The 15,197-nt window shown below is 43.8% G+C and overlaps 1 protein-coding gene across 13 annotated transcripts in view; it reads right to left on the bottom strand.

The window, feature by feature from the left end:
* PHLDB2 (pleckstrin homology like domain family B member 2) overlaps window positions 1–15,197 on the bottom strand; it is an 85,225-nt gene that overhangs the window by 37,098 nt on the left and 32,930 nt on the right. For all 13 annotated transcript variants that reach the window (XM_077342167.1, XM_077342178.1, XM_077342170.1 and 10 more), the window contains 3 exons: window positions 9,484–9,846; window positions 6,432–6,575; window positions 1,449–1,586 (listed from right to left, as the gene is read on the bottom strand). In XM_077342167.1, the coding sequence (XP_077198282.1) occupies window positions 1,449–1,586; window positions 6,432–6,575; window positions 9,484–9,846 (645 nt within the window). The remainder of the gene's footprint in view (window positions 1–1,448; window positions 1,587–6,431; window positions 6,576–9,483; window positions 9,847–15,197) is intronic.

The raw sequence follows: 15,197 nt of genomic DNA, 5'->3' as shown, positions 1-15,197 counted from the left end.
ATTTGTGAAATAGCCTGGGGGGTGGAATGAGTCCGGCTGTCCAAGTTGGAATAGGAAAAATCAGGGTGCAGCCAGCAATGCTTGCTGCACCCTGATTGGCCCTGCCCTTACAGCTCCCACCCTCCCTCCCTGGATGCTAGAGACAGAGACACACAAAGCCTTGCCAGACTGAACACAGGTCCTCATTCCCTCATATCACTCCTGCTGCGAGGAAGGCAGAGAGAGAGAGAGAGCCGCCCCAAGCTGCTGACAGAGACACAGAGAGAGCCATCCCTGCTTCGACAGAGGGAGAGAGAGACAGAGAGAGCTGCCCCAAACTGCACACCAGCCCTCCTACAAAACCAGTCCCAATTACTTGCTATGCTTCCTGCTGTGAGGCACACCTCAGCGAGAAGGGGAGAGAGACAGAGAGAGATCTGCACTTCCCAGTGTCCCCTGGGTCTTAGCGCCTATTGCATTCCTGCTTGCAATGAGCTTTCTTGTTAGTTTTTAAATAAAAGACAAATTTGGAAACTTTGCAGAATAGGAAACCTGAAAGCTTAAAAAAAATTACAAGTCAAACCTTAGCTGCCTAGACTGAACACTATGATCATTTTGAAGCATTTTTGGCTAGATGACACTAACTAATCCTCTTTAGGTTTTGTATTTTTTTAAATCACAAGCAGTTTGAAGAGTGGACAAAGTGTGACAGAAAAATGGAAGTAGAGCCACTTCTTTCTCTGCCTGCAGTTTCTCTGTCCCCCAGTTGCCCAAATCCCTTTCCTACACAGCTGCTGGCATTTGTGCCTAATGTGGATGGTTCCAATGGGGCAGGAGTGGCTTGGGTGCACAAGAATGTGGGGAAGAAGAAAATGACAAACAGTTACATAATCTTGAGATTCCAAGATCTGGGCAGCATCCTAAAACTGAAGTGTCTTCATATTTGACAAAGTCATTCACAAGACTACTGTGTAAAATTCCAGCTATGATACCATGTATTTAATTTTCTGCTTGAACTGTATTCTCTGCAATAGGAAATCAAAATTATGTTTAGAGAAAGTATATATTATATAGTTATAAATGCTATGTAAATGATAAGTGAAATTACTCATCCAAGATGAATATGTTGCAGGTTATACCATGTCATAAACTAGTAAAATAGGGGGAAATTACTGTCAGCATAGCATTAATGTGCAAAATCTCCCAGACCCTAATCCCTGTAAATACTATTCCTTAAAAAAATCAGTTTCTTCAAAAAACAAATTTCAATTTAAAAATACATTAGTGTGTTACAAATCTTGATTTCTGTGAACTGTAGGGAGGAGTCAGTAAATTAGAAGACAAGATTATTAGTAAATTAGAAGACAAGATTATTTTAAATTAAAGCATTGCATCCCCAGAGTATTATTTTTTAAGTAATTGATGTAACTCCAATTCTATGCAAAAAGTGTAGACATGTCATTATTTACCTTGGTCTTCTCACCAATAACATTTCTCTCGAGTTCTGCTATCTTCCTGTTTAAATGATCCAGTATTTCCTTTTCCTTGAGAAGTTCAGCTGATTCAGATTTCTGCTCCCCATCCAATAAGGCACATTCCATATCCATCTAAGAACACAAAGTATTCTTAGCTTCAGTTCTGCTCACAAAGAAATTCTGCAGCATAATTTTGGAAGCTTTATTCATGCATGATGGTTTTTTTTTAAAACCCACTGATGCAAGCTGTATTTGAAAGTTCTTGAAATCTTTTTATACAGATATGTGAAATGAAACCTGAGAAATACAGAACATTGAAGTCAGTCCAAAACTGAGTATTTCCCTAAGTCTTTCCAGTTCTCAAGTCCTTCCTTGGAATTCTGTAACTTGTGATTAATTTCTGTATTGGACACATTTGGAACAGCCCCCCTCCCTGCTTAACATTAGTAATTATACTCAATAGAACAGTGGTCCCCAACCTTTTTATCACCAGGGACCGGTCAATGCTTGACAATTTTACTGAGGCCCGGGAGGGGGTAGTCTTTTGATGAGGGACGCTGCCGCTGCCTGAGCCCCTGCTCAGCTTGCTTTCCTACCACCGCCCCTGACTGCCCGCTGGGGGGTGCTGCCAGCAGCAGCTGCACAGTGCCACGCTGAGGGGGAGCCCCAGCCATGCGACCACCAGAGAGCACCAAAGGTGAGCTGGCAGCAGAGTGGCAGGGCAGCCCCCGAGGCAGCAGCTGGGGAGAAGTGCGAGGAGGAGCAACAGCCTGGTACCGACTGATCCACAGACCGGTCCCGGTCCCCGGACCGGGGGTTGGGGACCACTGCAATAGAAGACCAAAATCATGCATGCATAATAGAAAGTTTGAAATGCAGTTCTCAATTAATGTTCCTACATCTATTGGTAAAAGCACTTACATAACTTTTTGCTTTTCACACATGCACAACAAGCAGAGGTAAGGGCTGGAGTGGGGGACTGGCTTGAGCGGCGCAAATGACCCCGGAAGTTTGTAGCTTAGTGTTGCAAATGCCTGATCTGGTGGTGCCTTCCAGGAGGGGCCTGGACATCTTCTGGAATGACAACAGATCTCCAAACTACACAGTTCTCTTAGAAGAAACTGTCCATCTAGTATGACTGATTTGCAGCACAACAGCACTGCCAGCTATAAATGAACAGACTATCATATGCTACATGAAAGGGAACTTGTGATCAGGGATGGCTTCCCAGTTAACTAGCATGCTCTGTGGTCTGAGGGACCTGCTCAGCAAACACTGATGAAACCAGACTGGCTTTCCCCTATTGGTGGGATACCCCCCTTGGGGCCAAATGCCACTCTTGCTAAGGATTCTGCACCTCCATTTCCCTTCAGGCCTTCTGTGGGGAAACCTCTTAACAGCAACTGCCTGAAGCAAGGAACATGGTTCTCTGCCTGTCAATTTTTCTATCTGTCTGGGTCATGCTGAGGGGCAGCCTGAGCAATGCAGAAGTGTCTGTGGGCTACTTACAATCTTGCTGCAGCTGGGCATGCAGCTGGAGGAAAGATGCAGTCAAGCCTTGCGTGTCTCTTCTCTCTCCCCGACCCCCCCCCCCCCCGCAGGCTCCCACCAGCCCTCATTGCCACAGCTTCTTTCCTTATAAACATCCCCACCCAGAGGTTACCAACCCCAGGGTTGGAGATATTTCTTGAGAGCTGGAGGTGGGGCCTCAAAAGGGCACAATGCCTCTATTTACCATTACAGCAATGCCAGAGTAGAGCAAGCCTGGATTTCAAACTATAACACCTTCTCTCAACAGGGTAACTAAATAGGTATAAATACTCCCAAAGCATTGTTTATACAAGCATATTAAATTATCCCATTTTCATTATCAGATCTGAATGAAGTATAAGTACACAATTGTACCATCTTACAGCATTCATTCAAATATCAGCTCCAAGGCTGTTACATGACAACCCAATCAAATATCAGCTCCAAATAGCTACAAATAACTATGTATGCTATTTGATACATAGTAGTTACTACTTGGGATGTGGACAGAGCTTTCAATTTTTCCTCAAGGGCACATACATTTTTGTCAGATTTGAATCTTCTGTCTGAAATGGATGCCTCCTAAGTGACCTATGAACTAATCACATGGTCTCAAATCTACCTCACAAGGTTGTTGGGGAGAATGATGTAAGTTGCTTTGCATTTTCAATGGGAAGAAAGGTAGTCCATAAACAAAGTACATATGTAAGTAACTAAATAAGTCTGCTGTTCATAGAAAACAAATCCAAAAATTCCACTGAGCTAGGTCAGCCTTCAGCAGCTGTCTGGATCTTGGTGCAGTGCCAAGAATTTTCCAAAAGCAAGTGCTAGAAGAATTTTTCCTAGGATACAGAAATATCCATGGAAATTGGTTAGCAGACATAAAAATCATAATTTGTCTCCGTAAGAAATGCATACTAGACATGTTTTGTTATATCAGAAGAAATGCAAATACATTACAGAAATTAGTAAAAATAAATATGTAGCATAAATATGTAGCATATGTAACATTGATTCTGACATTTCATCAAAAAGTCCAATCATTTTCACAGAAAACTAATCCTTGAACGTGTTTCAATGAAAGCAAATCAGTTTTCAGAGATTACAGCCACAATCAGAAGTCAAAATAATCCACTGTTAGTTTAAACAGTGGTTTGTGTAACAGACTTTAACTGGTTGATTTACCCGTAACAAATACCAATTTTCAGGTAAATTATTATTTGTCTTTCTCTTGCATCCCCTACCCCCAGCATCTCACAATTGGGACCAGTATAATTGGGACCAGTAATAAGCCATTTAGAAACTAGTTCAAAATCTTTGCTTGGTGTTATCCAGACCACTTCCCCATGAGGGACTTGGCGGCAATCACCACTTTTTTGGGTGTGGGGCGGCTATTTCCCATTTCCAGACAGAATTGGGCCTAGTCCTGGGTGGTCCCAGGCCTAGCCCAACTCAGGCCCTCAGTTGGCCTGCAGCAAGGGAATGTGAAGAAATCTTTTTGCCACGGATCCAACTATGTGTATGTTGGGGCAGGGCTGTGTATAAGGGGGGAAAATCAGGGCATTGCTCCAACCTTCCCCCCAGCACCACTTCCATCATCCTCCCTTGCAACCTCCCCTACCCTTTTATTTTTTAAAAACATGTGGAGCTGTGGTTTGAAGCTCAGATAAGAGTGGGGAAGTCAGGCATCTCAGGTGTCTGGCTTCCCCAATGCCTTCTCAGCTCTGTACTACCTTGGAGCAGCTGCAAAACCTGTGGGAAAATTTAATTTCCTGTTGGGGGCAAATGGGGGAGCGAGCCCAAGGCTCCCCATGCATTTGTGTGAAAAATCAGGACAACTAGCCCCAGACCAAAAATCAGGCATAATGGCTCCCATGCAGTAGACGTCCTAGAAAAACATATTCTGCATTTATTTCTTCCCCTCAAGAGTTAATGGGAGTAACTGGTTCTATCTTGCAGATGTTCATAATTTGGCTCAATAACCTACAGAGTCCTTTTCATGCTCAAGGTCAAAGTATGGGGAGGGTTAATGGGTTCTAAGTAAGAATTTGTGAGCATGGATGGAATTGGGGTGAGATAATCTTCTAGAACAGTGGTCCCCAACCCGTGGGCCGCGGCTCCTTCTTCCCTCCCCCCGAAGCGAGAAGCTCGCCAGGCCGCGAGCAAATCGGCCGCCAAAGCGGCCGATTAGCTCGCGGCCCGGCAAGCTTCTCGCTTCCGGAGGGGAGGGAAGAGAAGCTTGCTGAGCCGCAAGCTAATTGGCCGCTTTAGCTTTAGCGGCCGATTTACTTGCAGCCCGGAGTGGCCGGGAGGGGAAGCATGCGCGTTTGCGCTGGGGCTGCCGTGCGTGCGCGGGCCCCCAGGCCACCCTCTTCCCCCACTACGCCGCAGCGGTCCGCGGCAAGCGGAAGCTTGCGGACCGCTGTTCTAGAAGGTTCTGGCCCGAATGTAGGCTGATTGGTTCTTTATCAGCTGAACCAAGAGGGCCAGAAACTATAACTGGCCTAGGAATTGGGGAGTTCAACCAACCAGCTTGGATTTGGTGGTTCCCAAGCAGTGGTCCCCAACCCCCGGTCTGGAGACCGAGACCGGTCCCAGTCCGTGGATCAGTTGGTACCGGGCCGCAGCTCCTCCCTGGCTGCTGGCTTAGGGGCTGCCCTGCCACTCTGCCACCGGCTCACCTTTGGTGCTCTCCAGCGGCCGCCATGGCAGGGGCTCCCCCTCGGCGTGGCACTGTGCGGCTGCTGCTGGCAGCGCCCCCAGTGGGTGGCAGGAAGTCAGGGGCACTGGCAGGAAAGCAAGCAGAGCAGGGGCTCAGGTGGCAGCGACGTCTCTTGGCAAAAGACTACCCCCCCCCCAGGCCTCACTAAAATTGCCAAGCATTGATCGGTCCCCGGTGATAAAAAGGTTGGGGACCACTGATCTAAAGCAATCTTTCCTTGGTTAGGTAGTTAAGCTAGCGTTTTCTGAACCTGACTAATTTTAGAGATTTGTGTTGCCTATTAATAAGCTGATATTCTTTGATTTATTTAAATAACTACATATATTTTTATAAGACTTAGTTTCTTGTACACACTTGCCCTGTCTTGGATTCCTTGACAGGAAGTTACATGACAACACAATCAGATACACACAATGAGGGTTTATTTTTCTATTGCTGCCACTCAGAGTTGTGGCAAGCAACAGGAGGAGAAGCAGGATGTTGACCACCCCTACCAGGGGCCTGGTAGTCCTAGAGCTGTCTGACGAGTGTACAATAAACTAAGAAGACAATTTCTTATCTTGCCTTGTTGTAGTACACAAAATACTCTTGTCTTTGATAAGTTTCTCTATATAACTGTCCTTTAGTCTCCATAAACGTCTTAATTATATATGCACTTTCATGTAGCAAACCAGATTTATTAATGAGATAAAATAATATTAAAACAGCAAACTATGTTGCTATACCTCTCTAGAGGATTCATCCATTTGATCATTTAAATCTTTGATCTTTTGTTCAAGTTCTTCCAAGTTATTCAGTATCATAATGCGCTGTTCTTCCATCTGATTAAGCTCCAGTGCTCGTTGTTCATCATTTATGCATTCTGTTGTCTACAATAAAATCAATATTATGTTATTTTTAATACAGTGTTCAAATTGTGTACTCCTTATTTTTATTTTTATTGAATATTAACTAGAAGATGCTAAAATAAAATTTTGCTTATATAAGTGGGGTTTTAGCAATGTCAACAATCATGTTGTAAAGGTTTTTAACTCCCCTATTAATATTGCTTTGACAAACAGTTCAAGAATGCTTCAACTTTCTTGCCCCTTGTCTTCCATAACTGTTTAGTTATTGGGCAATATTTGCAAGATAAAAAATAAACTAGCATCAGGGGTGCTTTCACGCAGCAACCTTTTCCTGCATTAAACAGTCTGAAACTCTCTTTAGGATTACACTGCAAGTCATGAAACTGATTTTTCTTTTCATGGGGACCCTAATTGTATTTAGAGGTTAAGTTACTTGCATAATATCGCTGCATCTGAAAATTAAACCCAGGCCCTGGATTCCATTTCCAGTTCTTCACTTTATTATTTCTCTACTCTCAGATTAAGCAATGCTATTTTGTATATGGAATCTTAGAATTTTAGAAGAAATTTTATTTTTTGTAGGTAATTGATTACTATTCTAACAGATGACCCAGTCTAACAAATTGTTTTCTTTATTAGCTCTAGTAATCCTAGCAGGAAAGCCTGCTTTTCATTGGTATCCTACTTGGGTAACACTGACACTGAGTCTTAAATTTCATCTTCCTAAAGGAGGATTATAAACAGGAACTCTAAGTTATGGGCCGTAAAGGATGATCACAAGGATATCCTACAGGCTTCAGTCCTTGAATTCCTTACTCTATAGAGGTGCCAGCAAAGAGAAATGGGTTACTCTTTATTAAAACATATTGGGCTCTAAGCATTTTAGAAGAGAAAAATCAGAGAACATCAGACTATTATTTCTTACAAGACCCAGAATTAAATTGTAGAACTTATAAAATTCTTAACCTGTAAATCATAACCATTGGCTATATAAATAAAAGTACTGAGCCCTCCTGGGTGGAGTGCCTGTCCAGGCTAATTGGCCCGGCCCCACTACTGCCCGCTCCCACTAGCCCTGGCCAGATGCGCTCTGGCGGACTTGCCACCACTGTGTTCCTGGCCACCGCACAAACAGCCCGCTGGAGGGCTGGTGACTGCAGGAGGGGTGAGGGCTGGCTGCACTCTGCCCTGGGCTGGGAAGCCCTTCTGCGGCCTTGCAGAGGACCAACGCTGAGTATACCCAGGAGGGCTGTCTGCTACCGCCTCTCCCAGGACTGCCAGCCATGAAAAGCATAACAGAGGAATGATTCACTTGATATCATTCAATGTAATTTTGAAAGTGTATTAGAAGAAATAAGTTGCATTATGCCTTGAGCAAGGGAGAAATACAAAATCACTTTCACATAATACAAGCAGATAGTGAAGAGTAATTTTTGCATTTCTGCTTAATGAAGTACTGGAAATCTTCTGTTGGATCCAACCCATGATCATTATGTTATTTACTTAAAAGTATCTATCTATGAACATGCTTATAGCTCATTCAAGGACTGGCTATCACACTTAAGAACGGAAAACACCAAAGAGGAACAGGGCAAGCAGCACTTACTTTCTATGTAAGTAAGATAACAGGGAGGAGAACATGAATTGTTCCTTCATCTGCCTTGCATCTTCCTCTCATTACAGGGGAAGTATCCCTGACCTAGACAGCCTATACATGTCTGATCTCATCAGATCTCAGAAGCTAAGCGGGGGCAGCCATAGAGAACTCCAAAGAACACCAGGGTCATAATGTGGAGGTAGGTAATGGCAAACCATCTCCAAATGTCTCTTGCATGGCTGCCAGACAATCCTAGAGTCTACTGGCTACACCACACATATGCCATACAATAAATAAATACAGGGCAGGACAGAGGGAATTTCCCCCCAGTTTTTTTCAGAGAATAAGGATGCAGAAACTTTGGAGACACCAGGTAAGAGCAAAATGCTTGCACGGGTATCTGTTCAAGTACTCTGGTCAGTTCCAACCATAGTCTCGAACAAAATATGGAGGAGTGTGATAGGAGCAAGGGTTACAAATGGCCTTAAAAGGTAACCAGCAATTACTTTAAAGGTAGTTTAACTCAATTTAGAAAACGAGAGTTCAATTAAATAGAAAAATTAAATATAAACACACATTATTTTGAAGTCAAATTTATTCATAATCTATTTAAAAAAAATGTCTGCCTTCACCTGTAAAACTAAGCTGAGAACATTATGGCCAATACGTTAATTTAAAATGCTAAAATTCAGAGTTTGGAATAATTTCACTTGTGGATGAACAGACTAATCAGAGAACCCCATAGGTATGACACAATTTCAGGGAATTACTTTCCTCCTCTATACATAATAACTAGGAGAGTGCAAGTGATCAAATTCAAAATTATTGTCAACCTTCCATGAACCAAATGGCTTCACTGAGGAAAAAGCTGGCCATGGTGTCTCCTCCTCCCCACCTTAATTTTTGGCTATTGTCCTCATGATAGGGAAAATTTTGTTCTTCCTATCTGGCATTTCAGATGGGGCTGAGGGCCATCTAGATCCTGGACACCTCCATAGTGTTAAAGCCAAGATAAAGCCTAGTTCCCACCTGTCTTGTCCAGAGCCTGCACTACATGAAATTGAACTTCATTCTGATTATTATTTAGTAGTGACAGCTGGAAAGCTCATCTGTTTGCAGCCAATCACAGATGGCTGGCTTTGGAACCTCCCTCTCTACAGGAATTGAGGGAAGAGGAAATGGTGCAACTGAGCACTTTTCTGAAATGTGTCTACAAAACTGATACCTAAGAAAAAAAACACAGCTATACACTAGCAATCTGAATTGAATATTTTAACTATATCCTTTAAGATTTACGATCTTGTTATTCCCTGTAGAATATTTTGCTATTACCTTTGGCATGATGCTTAAATATGAAGATTCACTGACATTCTTCAGGAAGGCACAAGGTGGTAATGGTGAAGATGTCCTGATTTCATTTAAATGTGTATTTGTTCGGATTCCTCTAGAGGAAAGGAACCCCATAACTTCTGAGAAATCAGAATCATCAGCTGGCACTTGCAAATGGTTTCTGATTCTTGTTTCTGGAGTCATCTGTGAATCTTCAAATACAGAATCTTCATCAGAAAACTGAAGCTTTTCAAGTTCTTTATTAATTTTTTGAACATCAGCAACTGTTGTTACAGCTACAGAGTCACTGTCCGGTTTGGAATATTCCGCACACAGGTTAAGAATGGTCTCCAATCGTTGCCGTTCCTAATGTTGAGACAAGGGATGAAAAATTATAAAATTGAAGGGCAGAGTGCATACAGAAGTCAACAGTGATACCAGAAAAGAGGTATGCACAGGATCTGATGATAAACATACTAAAACTAGTGCACTAATAATAAATAGAATGTACAACATAACTTAATTAAAAATGTGCAAGATAGAAAAGGTGTACATAGTGTCATATGATATAAACAGATTGATACTTGGATTCCAAATTATTTTCTGATACAAATATGAATATTAAAATGCCACATATGTTTTTAATGTGGCCTGAAACTTTATAGAATGCAGTATATGTGAAACCATTAAACTATATTATTAAGGTTTAAAATCAAGAATGTGCCCAATTTACTGAGTTGTTGTACAGAAGATACCAGCTACATGAAGCATTGTCAGCCACTGTAAGCTCACCATTTTTGTTAAGAACACTAACACATAACATAAATAAAATCTGAAATGTAAAATATGTATTATTTAGGATTCTACAGGTCATCTTAATAATAGAATCCTATACAAAACCTGGATAATTCCACTAAGGCCAAGTGAATATAAATGTATATTTCTCTGGCCTTACATTTTCAAATATGAATACCTACTCTGAACTTGAGCAATATACATAACTGCAACACTGAAACCAAGACTGAATTACAACACTTTATGATGGAAGAAACAAACAAACAAAAGGCTTTATGCACCTTCAAATATCGTATGCATTACCTTTCAAAGGTGGGACCAAAATAAAGCATATTACATCTTTATCTTTTTTATTAAAAAGCAGCTAGAATGAATACATCCTGTGCTAACTTGTTTAACTGAAAGTAAGAAATAGCTGTACCTGTCAGCTGCCTGTTATAGTTTCCCTCCAACACAGTATTCATCATGGCAATCACCACAGCTCTATTCCTCAGCAAATCCCAAATTAAAAAGTAAACATATGAAAAAAAACATGGAACTATTGCACAGCTTTGCTCAGATGTAAGGCCCAATGTGACTTAGTCCCTAAGAAACGCATAGACCAAAAGATCCAATTTCAGTAGAAACAGCCCTGGATATTTAGGAAAGTTCTAGAAAGAATACGAACACTTTATTCTGCTGTGGGCCGGGGAAGGGCCTTTCAGTATGAACAAACTAATTATGCTATGTGTTCATGAAAAATATGCCCAAATGTACTTAGTAAGAGTTTGGTTCTCCCAACGTAAAAATCATTAGCATTATCACCAGATCTGAACCTTCTGCCTGTTTGTCATAAATGTTAATCTAGTTAAACTGCATCTGTGGTACCACCAGTCACAGTACATTCTTCAAAAAACTATCTCCTAACCTAACTTTACCACCCTTCTCTTTGGTCTCCCCACAAATTAGGCAGGACAGTAAACTACAGAGACAGCAGGACAATGAAACAGTTGCACCTCAGGACTCCTTTGATCCCTCCAAGCACATTCTCCACAAGCCTCCAGCTCCCTCTTCATGGGGTTAGCCTGGATTTCCTTTCTTCCTCTTAAGCCTTTATCCTTTGTGCAGGACACCCATTTCTGAAAACACCACCTGACTGCTGGCCAGGAACTCCACCGTCTATCCATCTGTTGCCGCTGCAACAAAGCCCTTTGCTGGCACTTTTGCTACCTTCACTAGAATATCCACGACTGGCACAAACAATGCTAGATTGCTCAGCCCACCCCCACAGCCAGCAACAGGATGTGTTCCGTTTCGGCATCTCTCCTCACCCACTCTTTGGAACACTCAGGACATATCAAATTGTAGCTCACACAACTACAGTTTACCTTCGAGCCCAGCTCCAGACCAGGACTGGAAGTCCCATTTATTTAAAAGCTCTGATAACAAAGTCTACAATACATACCAGCCTATTGTGCCCGAAGTTTTAAAGATGATCAACATCATTAGAAAATCTTGAGGAGGTCAGTGTTTTAAGAATTCATTTCCATCCATTCATGTGGAGGAAGCATTCTAAACATAACTGCAGACTATTTACATCCAAAATGCTAGTATACTAATTTAAGACAAATGTATGATCTTTAATTTGAGACTGGCAAATGTGAACACATAAAGAATCACAAGTTCTTAAACGTCCATATGTTCAAAAATGTCTCTGTGTCTAACAACAAATATAACTGCCTTTGCTATAGTGTTCCTGCACTAGTAATAGGAGAATATGTTGCCTCATTTCTATTTCAATATGCGCACCACGGCATTAGGGAGCTTATGCACAGGAAGTTCTGCCGGCTGCTATTTTGTGCTGTCTCTTTTCATCATTCTTCTGGCAGCCAGCTAGTCCCAGTTTCACTGCACCTGCATTCCTTAGTTCAGCCCATAAATTTAAACACTGCTTTGTAAGTTAGGAAAATACTGCAGAAACTGCAAGCAGGATCTGAGATATTTTCTGGGAATAGTAGTGCACGCAAAATCAAAACCTAACTTTTAATTTTTGTATCCATATGTATTCAAATATAAATCAGGTCAAATTATGGAACAGTTTGCATGGGGATTTAGATAGGTAAGTGTTTACTGTTACTACCAGCGACCAGTATAGTTAAGCAACAAATGATTTACAAAATGGATAAAAATAAAAAAGAAACATACATTTTCAAAAAGTTAAAGCCTGAGTGGGTGTTAAGTGCTGAGTGGCACTTAAGCCATGAGACCAGCTCTTCCTCCAACTCCTCACTAGAAATATTAAGTAGAACAGGTCTTTCCATCAGCCCCAATCAAAAGCGTGATGAAAGAGCTCAGTTTTGGAGGCCCTACAGAACTGTGCTAGCTCTGGCACAGCCCAGATGCGCTCTGGGAGTTCATTCCACCAGGTTTTTCACTATATACAGGCCTTTTCCTTAAAATATGCTCCAGCTCTGGTGCTCAGAAGATGTTCCCTACCAAGTCATCATTTTTTCTTTCATTGCATATTCTACCAGCTGTCCTTTCTTTAGCCCATTATGCATGGGGGGAATAATGAACATTCGGGGTGGAATGGCGGCGACTAAAATCACCAATAACGCATGGTGCCGGCTGCAACCGGCCGCAGCTTCGGTGCATGCTGCTGAAAAAGCCGCATTAGCGAAACGCGGAAGAAAGCGCAGCTTGCGGGTGACCGGGGTGCAACCAGAAGCGGCACTGGGATCGCCGCGTGCATAATCGGTTACTCTGGGTTTTGCTGCCGTCACGCCCCATCCCGTGCATAACCGGTGTGCTTCGCGTTTTCCATGTGACCCAAAATCGCCGTTTTGGCGGCCATGCATAATGGGCCTTACTGGTGCCACCCAATGATCTCCAAATCCAGTTATGTTGTCCAGAGGATCCCCAAGTTTTCCTTTTCTTGTGCAACATGTGAGTGGCACAATGGCCTATTATGCACGGCCACTGAAACGGAAGCATGGAGAACGAGGAGGAGGAAGAAGCGAAGCAAACCGATTATGCACAGGACGGAACGGAAAACCCAGAGTATCCGATTATGCACGTGAATACTCTGGAGCCACTTCTGGTTGCACCCTGGTCCCGGGAAGCTCCACTTTCTTCCGCATCTCGCTAATGTGGCTTTTTCAGCGGCATACATTGACTCTGCACCCGGTTGCTGCCTGCAGCGTGCATAATTGGTGATTTTAGCCGCCGCCATTCCACCCCGAATGCAGACTTTCCACCCCGTGCATAATGGGCCAATGGGAGATTTGGTGTTTTTATTCTGTACATAGTCTTAAAAGTAGTAGTCAGTAATACAAAGTTCCCTTTGGATTTTTAAAAATCTCTACCTCTAGTGCTGTAAAAATGTACCATTGCTTTTGCTTGGCTGTCAGCTTCTGCTTCAGAACTCCCAAAATATGCTTTATAATCTTTAAACCGCCCGTGGCGCCACGGACTATATAATTCGCTAAGAGGGGTAGAGGTGGGATTAGTCCGTGATGAGGAAGGGTCCGGATTGGACCCTTCCTCACGACAATCGGAGGGACCAATCGGCAGGCGATTGGTCCCTCCGATTCCCAGCTCCAGGAACTGCGAGCCGCACGCAGCGCGGCTCGCAGTTCCTCCCGGCCTGACGTGGCGAGAGGCGCGAAGCGCCTCTCGCCGTGTCAGGCCGCCGACCCAGGGAGCCCTCGATTCCCAGCTCCAGGAACTGTCCTCCCGGCCTGACGCGGCGAGAGGCGCGAAGCGCCTCTCACCGCATCAGGGTGCCGACCCAGGGAGCCGACCCAGGGAGCCCCCGGCAGTCGCGCGAAGCGCGGCTGCCGGGGGTTCCCTGCCTGGGGTTCCCTGCAAACCGCCTCTCGCTGCGTCAGCCCGCCGCCCGAGGGAGCTCCTGGCCGTCGCGCAAAGCGCGGCTGCCGGGGGTTCCCTGCCTGGTGGGCTGCCGCGGCGAGAGGCGCAAACCGCCTCTCGCCACGTCAGCCCGCCGCCCGAGGGAGCCCCCGGCAGTCGCACGAAGCGCAGCTGCCGGGGGTTCCCTGCCTGGCGGGCTGACGCGGCGAGAGGCGCAAACCGCCTCTCGCCGCGTCAGCCCGCCGCCCGAGGAAGCCCCCGGCAGTCGCACGAAGCGCGGCTGCCGGGGGTTCCCTGCCTGGCGGGCTGATGCGGCGAGAGTCGCGAAGCGCCTCTCGCCGCGTCAGCCCGCCGCAAACCAAACAAGCTCGCAGCCGCCAACCAGCCTGCCGCCGACCAGCCCGCCGCCGCCGCCTTAGGTAGGACCTAGCGCCCGCTGCATTCCCCTGCAGCGGGCTTGATTACTAGTAATTATTATAATGCTTCTTTTTGTATCAACCATCATTAGTTTTTCATGTGACACAGATGTCTTACAAGAAAAATAAATGAAATGTGGACAATCTAGAGGACATGCCTATATGCATAGTGAACTTTTAGAAAAAGTGCATACGCTTTGTGTGCAGAGGCACATTGTACAGGACTTTGCAGAATGATTTCCCATTTGAACTGTACCACCACAATAATCCTTATGCTCTCATTTTTTACTGTTACAAATGAGCAGGTATCAGAACATAAATCCATACAATCCAGTGCTGTCATAAGTCTTGGTTATTTGGAATGCAAGCATTCTGAATAATGTTATCTACAGGTATGAGATGTGAAAAACCTGAGACCCACCATATTTTAGTTTCTCCAGATTCAACTGCACATTTTTAATTATATACCACCATCTACAGGTAAAACTGTGCATCTCTTTTCACTCTTAAATATTACGTGATTTTACCCATCTTCAACACTGGAGGCAGAGTTGTTGATTTCTCCTTGTTGCTCTTTTCACCAACAGTAAATGGGGAAATGTCAAACTGACAAAATCTAACACAAACTAAAGCATTTTTCATTACTTCAGAACAGGC

Source organism: Paroedura picta, chromosome 6 (genome assembly GCF_049243985.1).
Source record: "Paroedura picta isolate Pp20150507F chromosome 6, Ppicta_v3.0, whole genome shotgun sequence".
Taxonomy (NCBI): domain Eukaryota; kingdom Metazoa; phylum Chordata; class Lepidosauria; order Squamata; family Gekkonidae; genus Paroedura; species Paroedura picta.
Note: the sequence above shows the minus strand (reverse complement) of the source record. Positions and strands in the feature narration are given on the sequence as shown.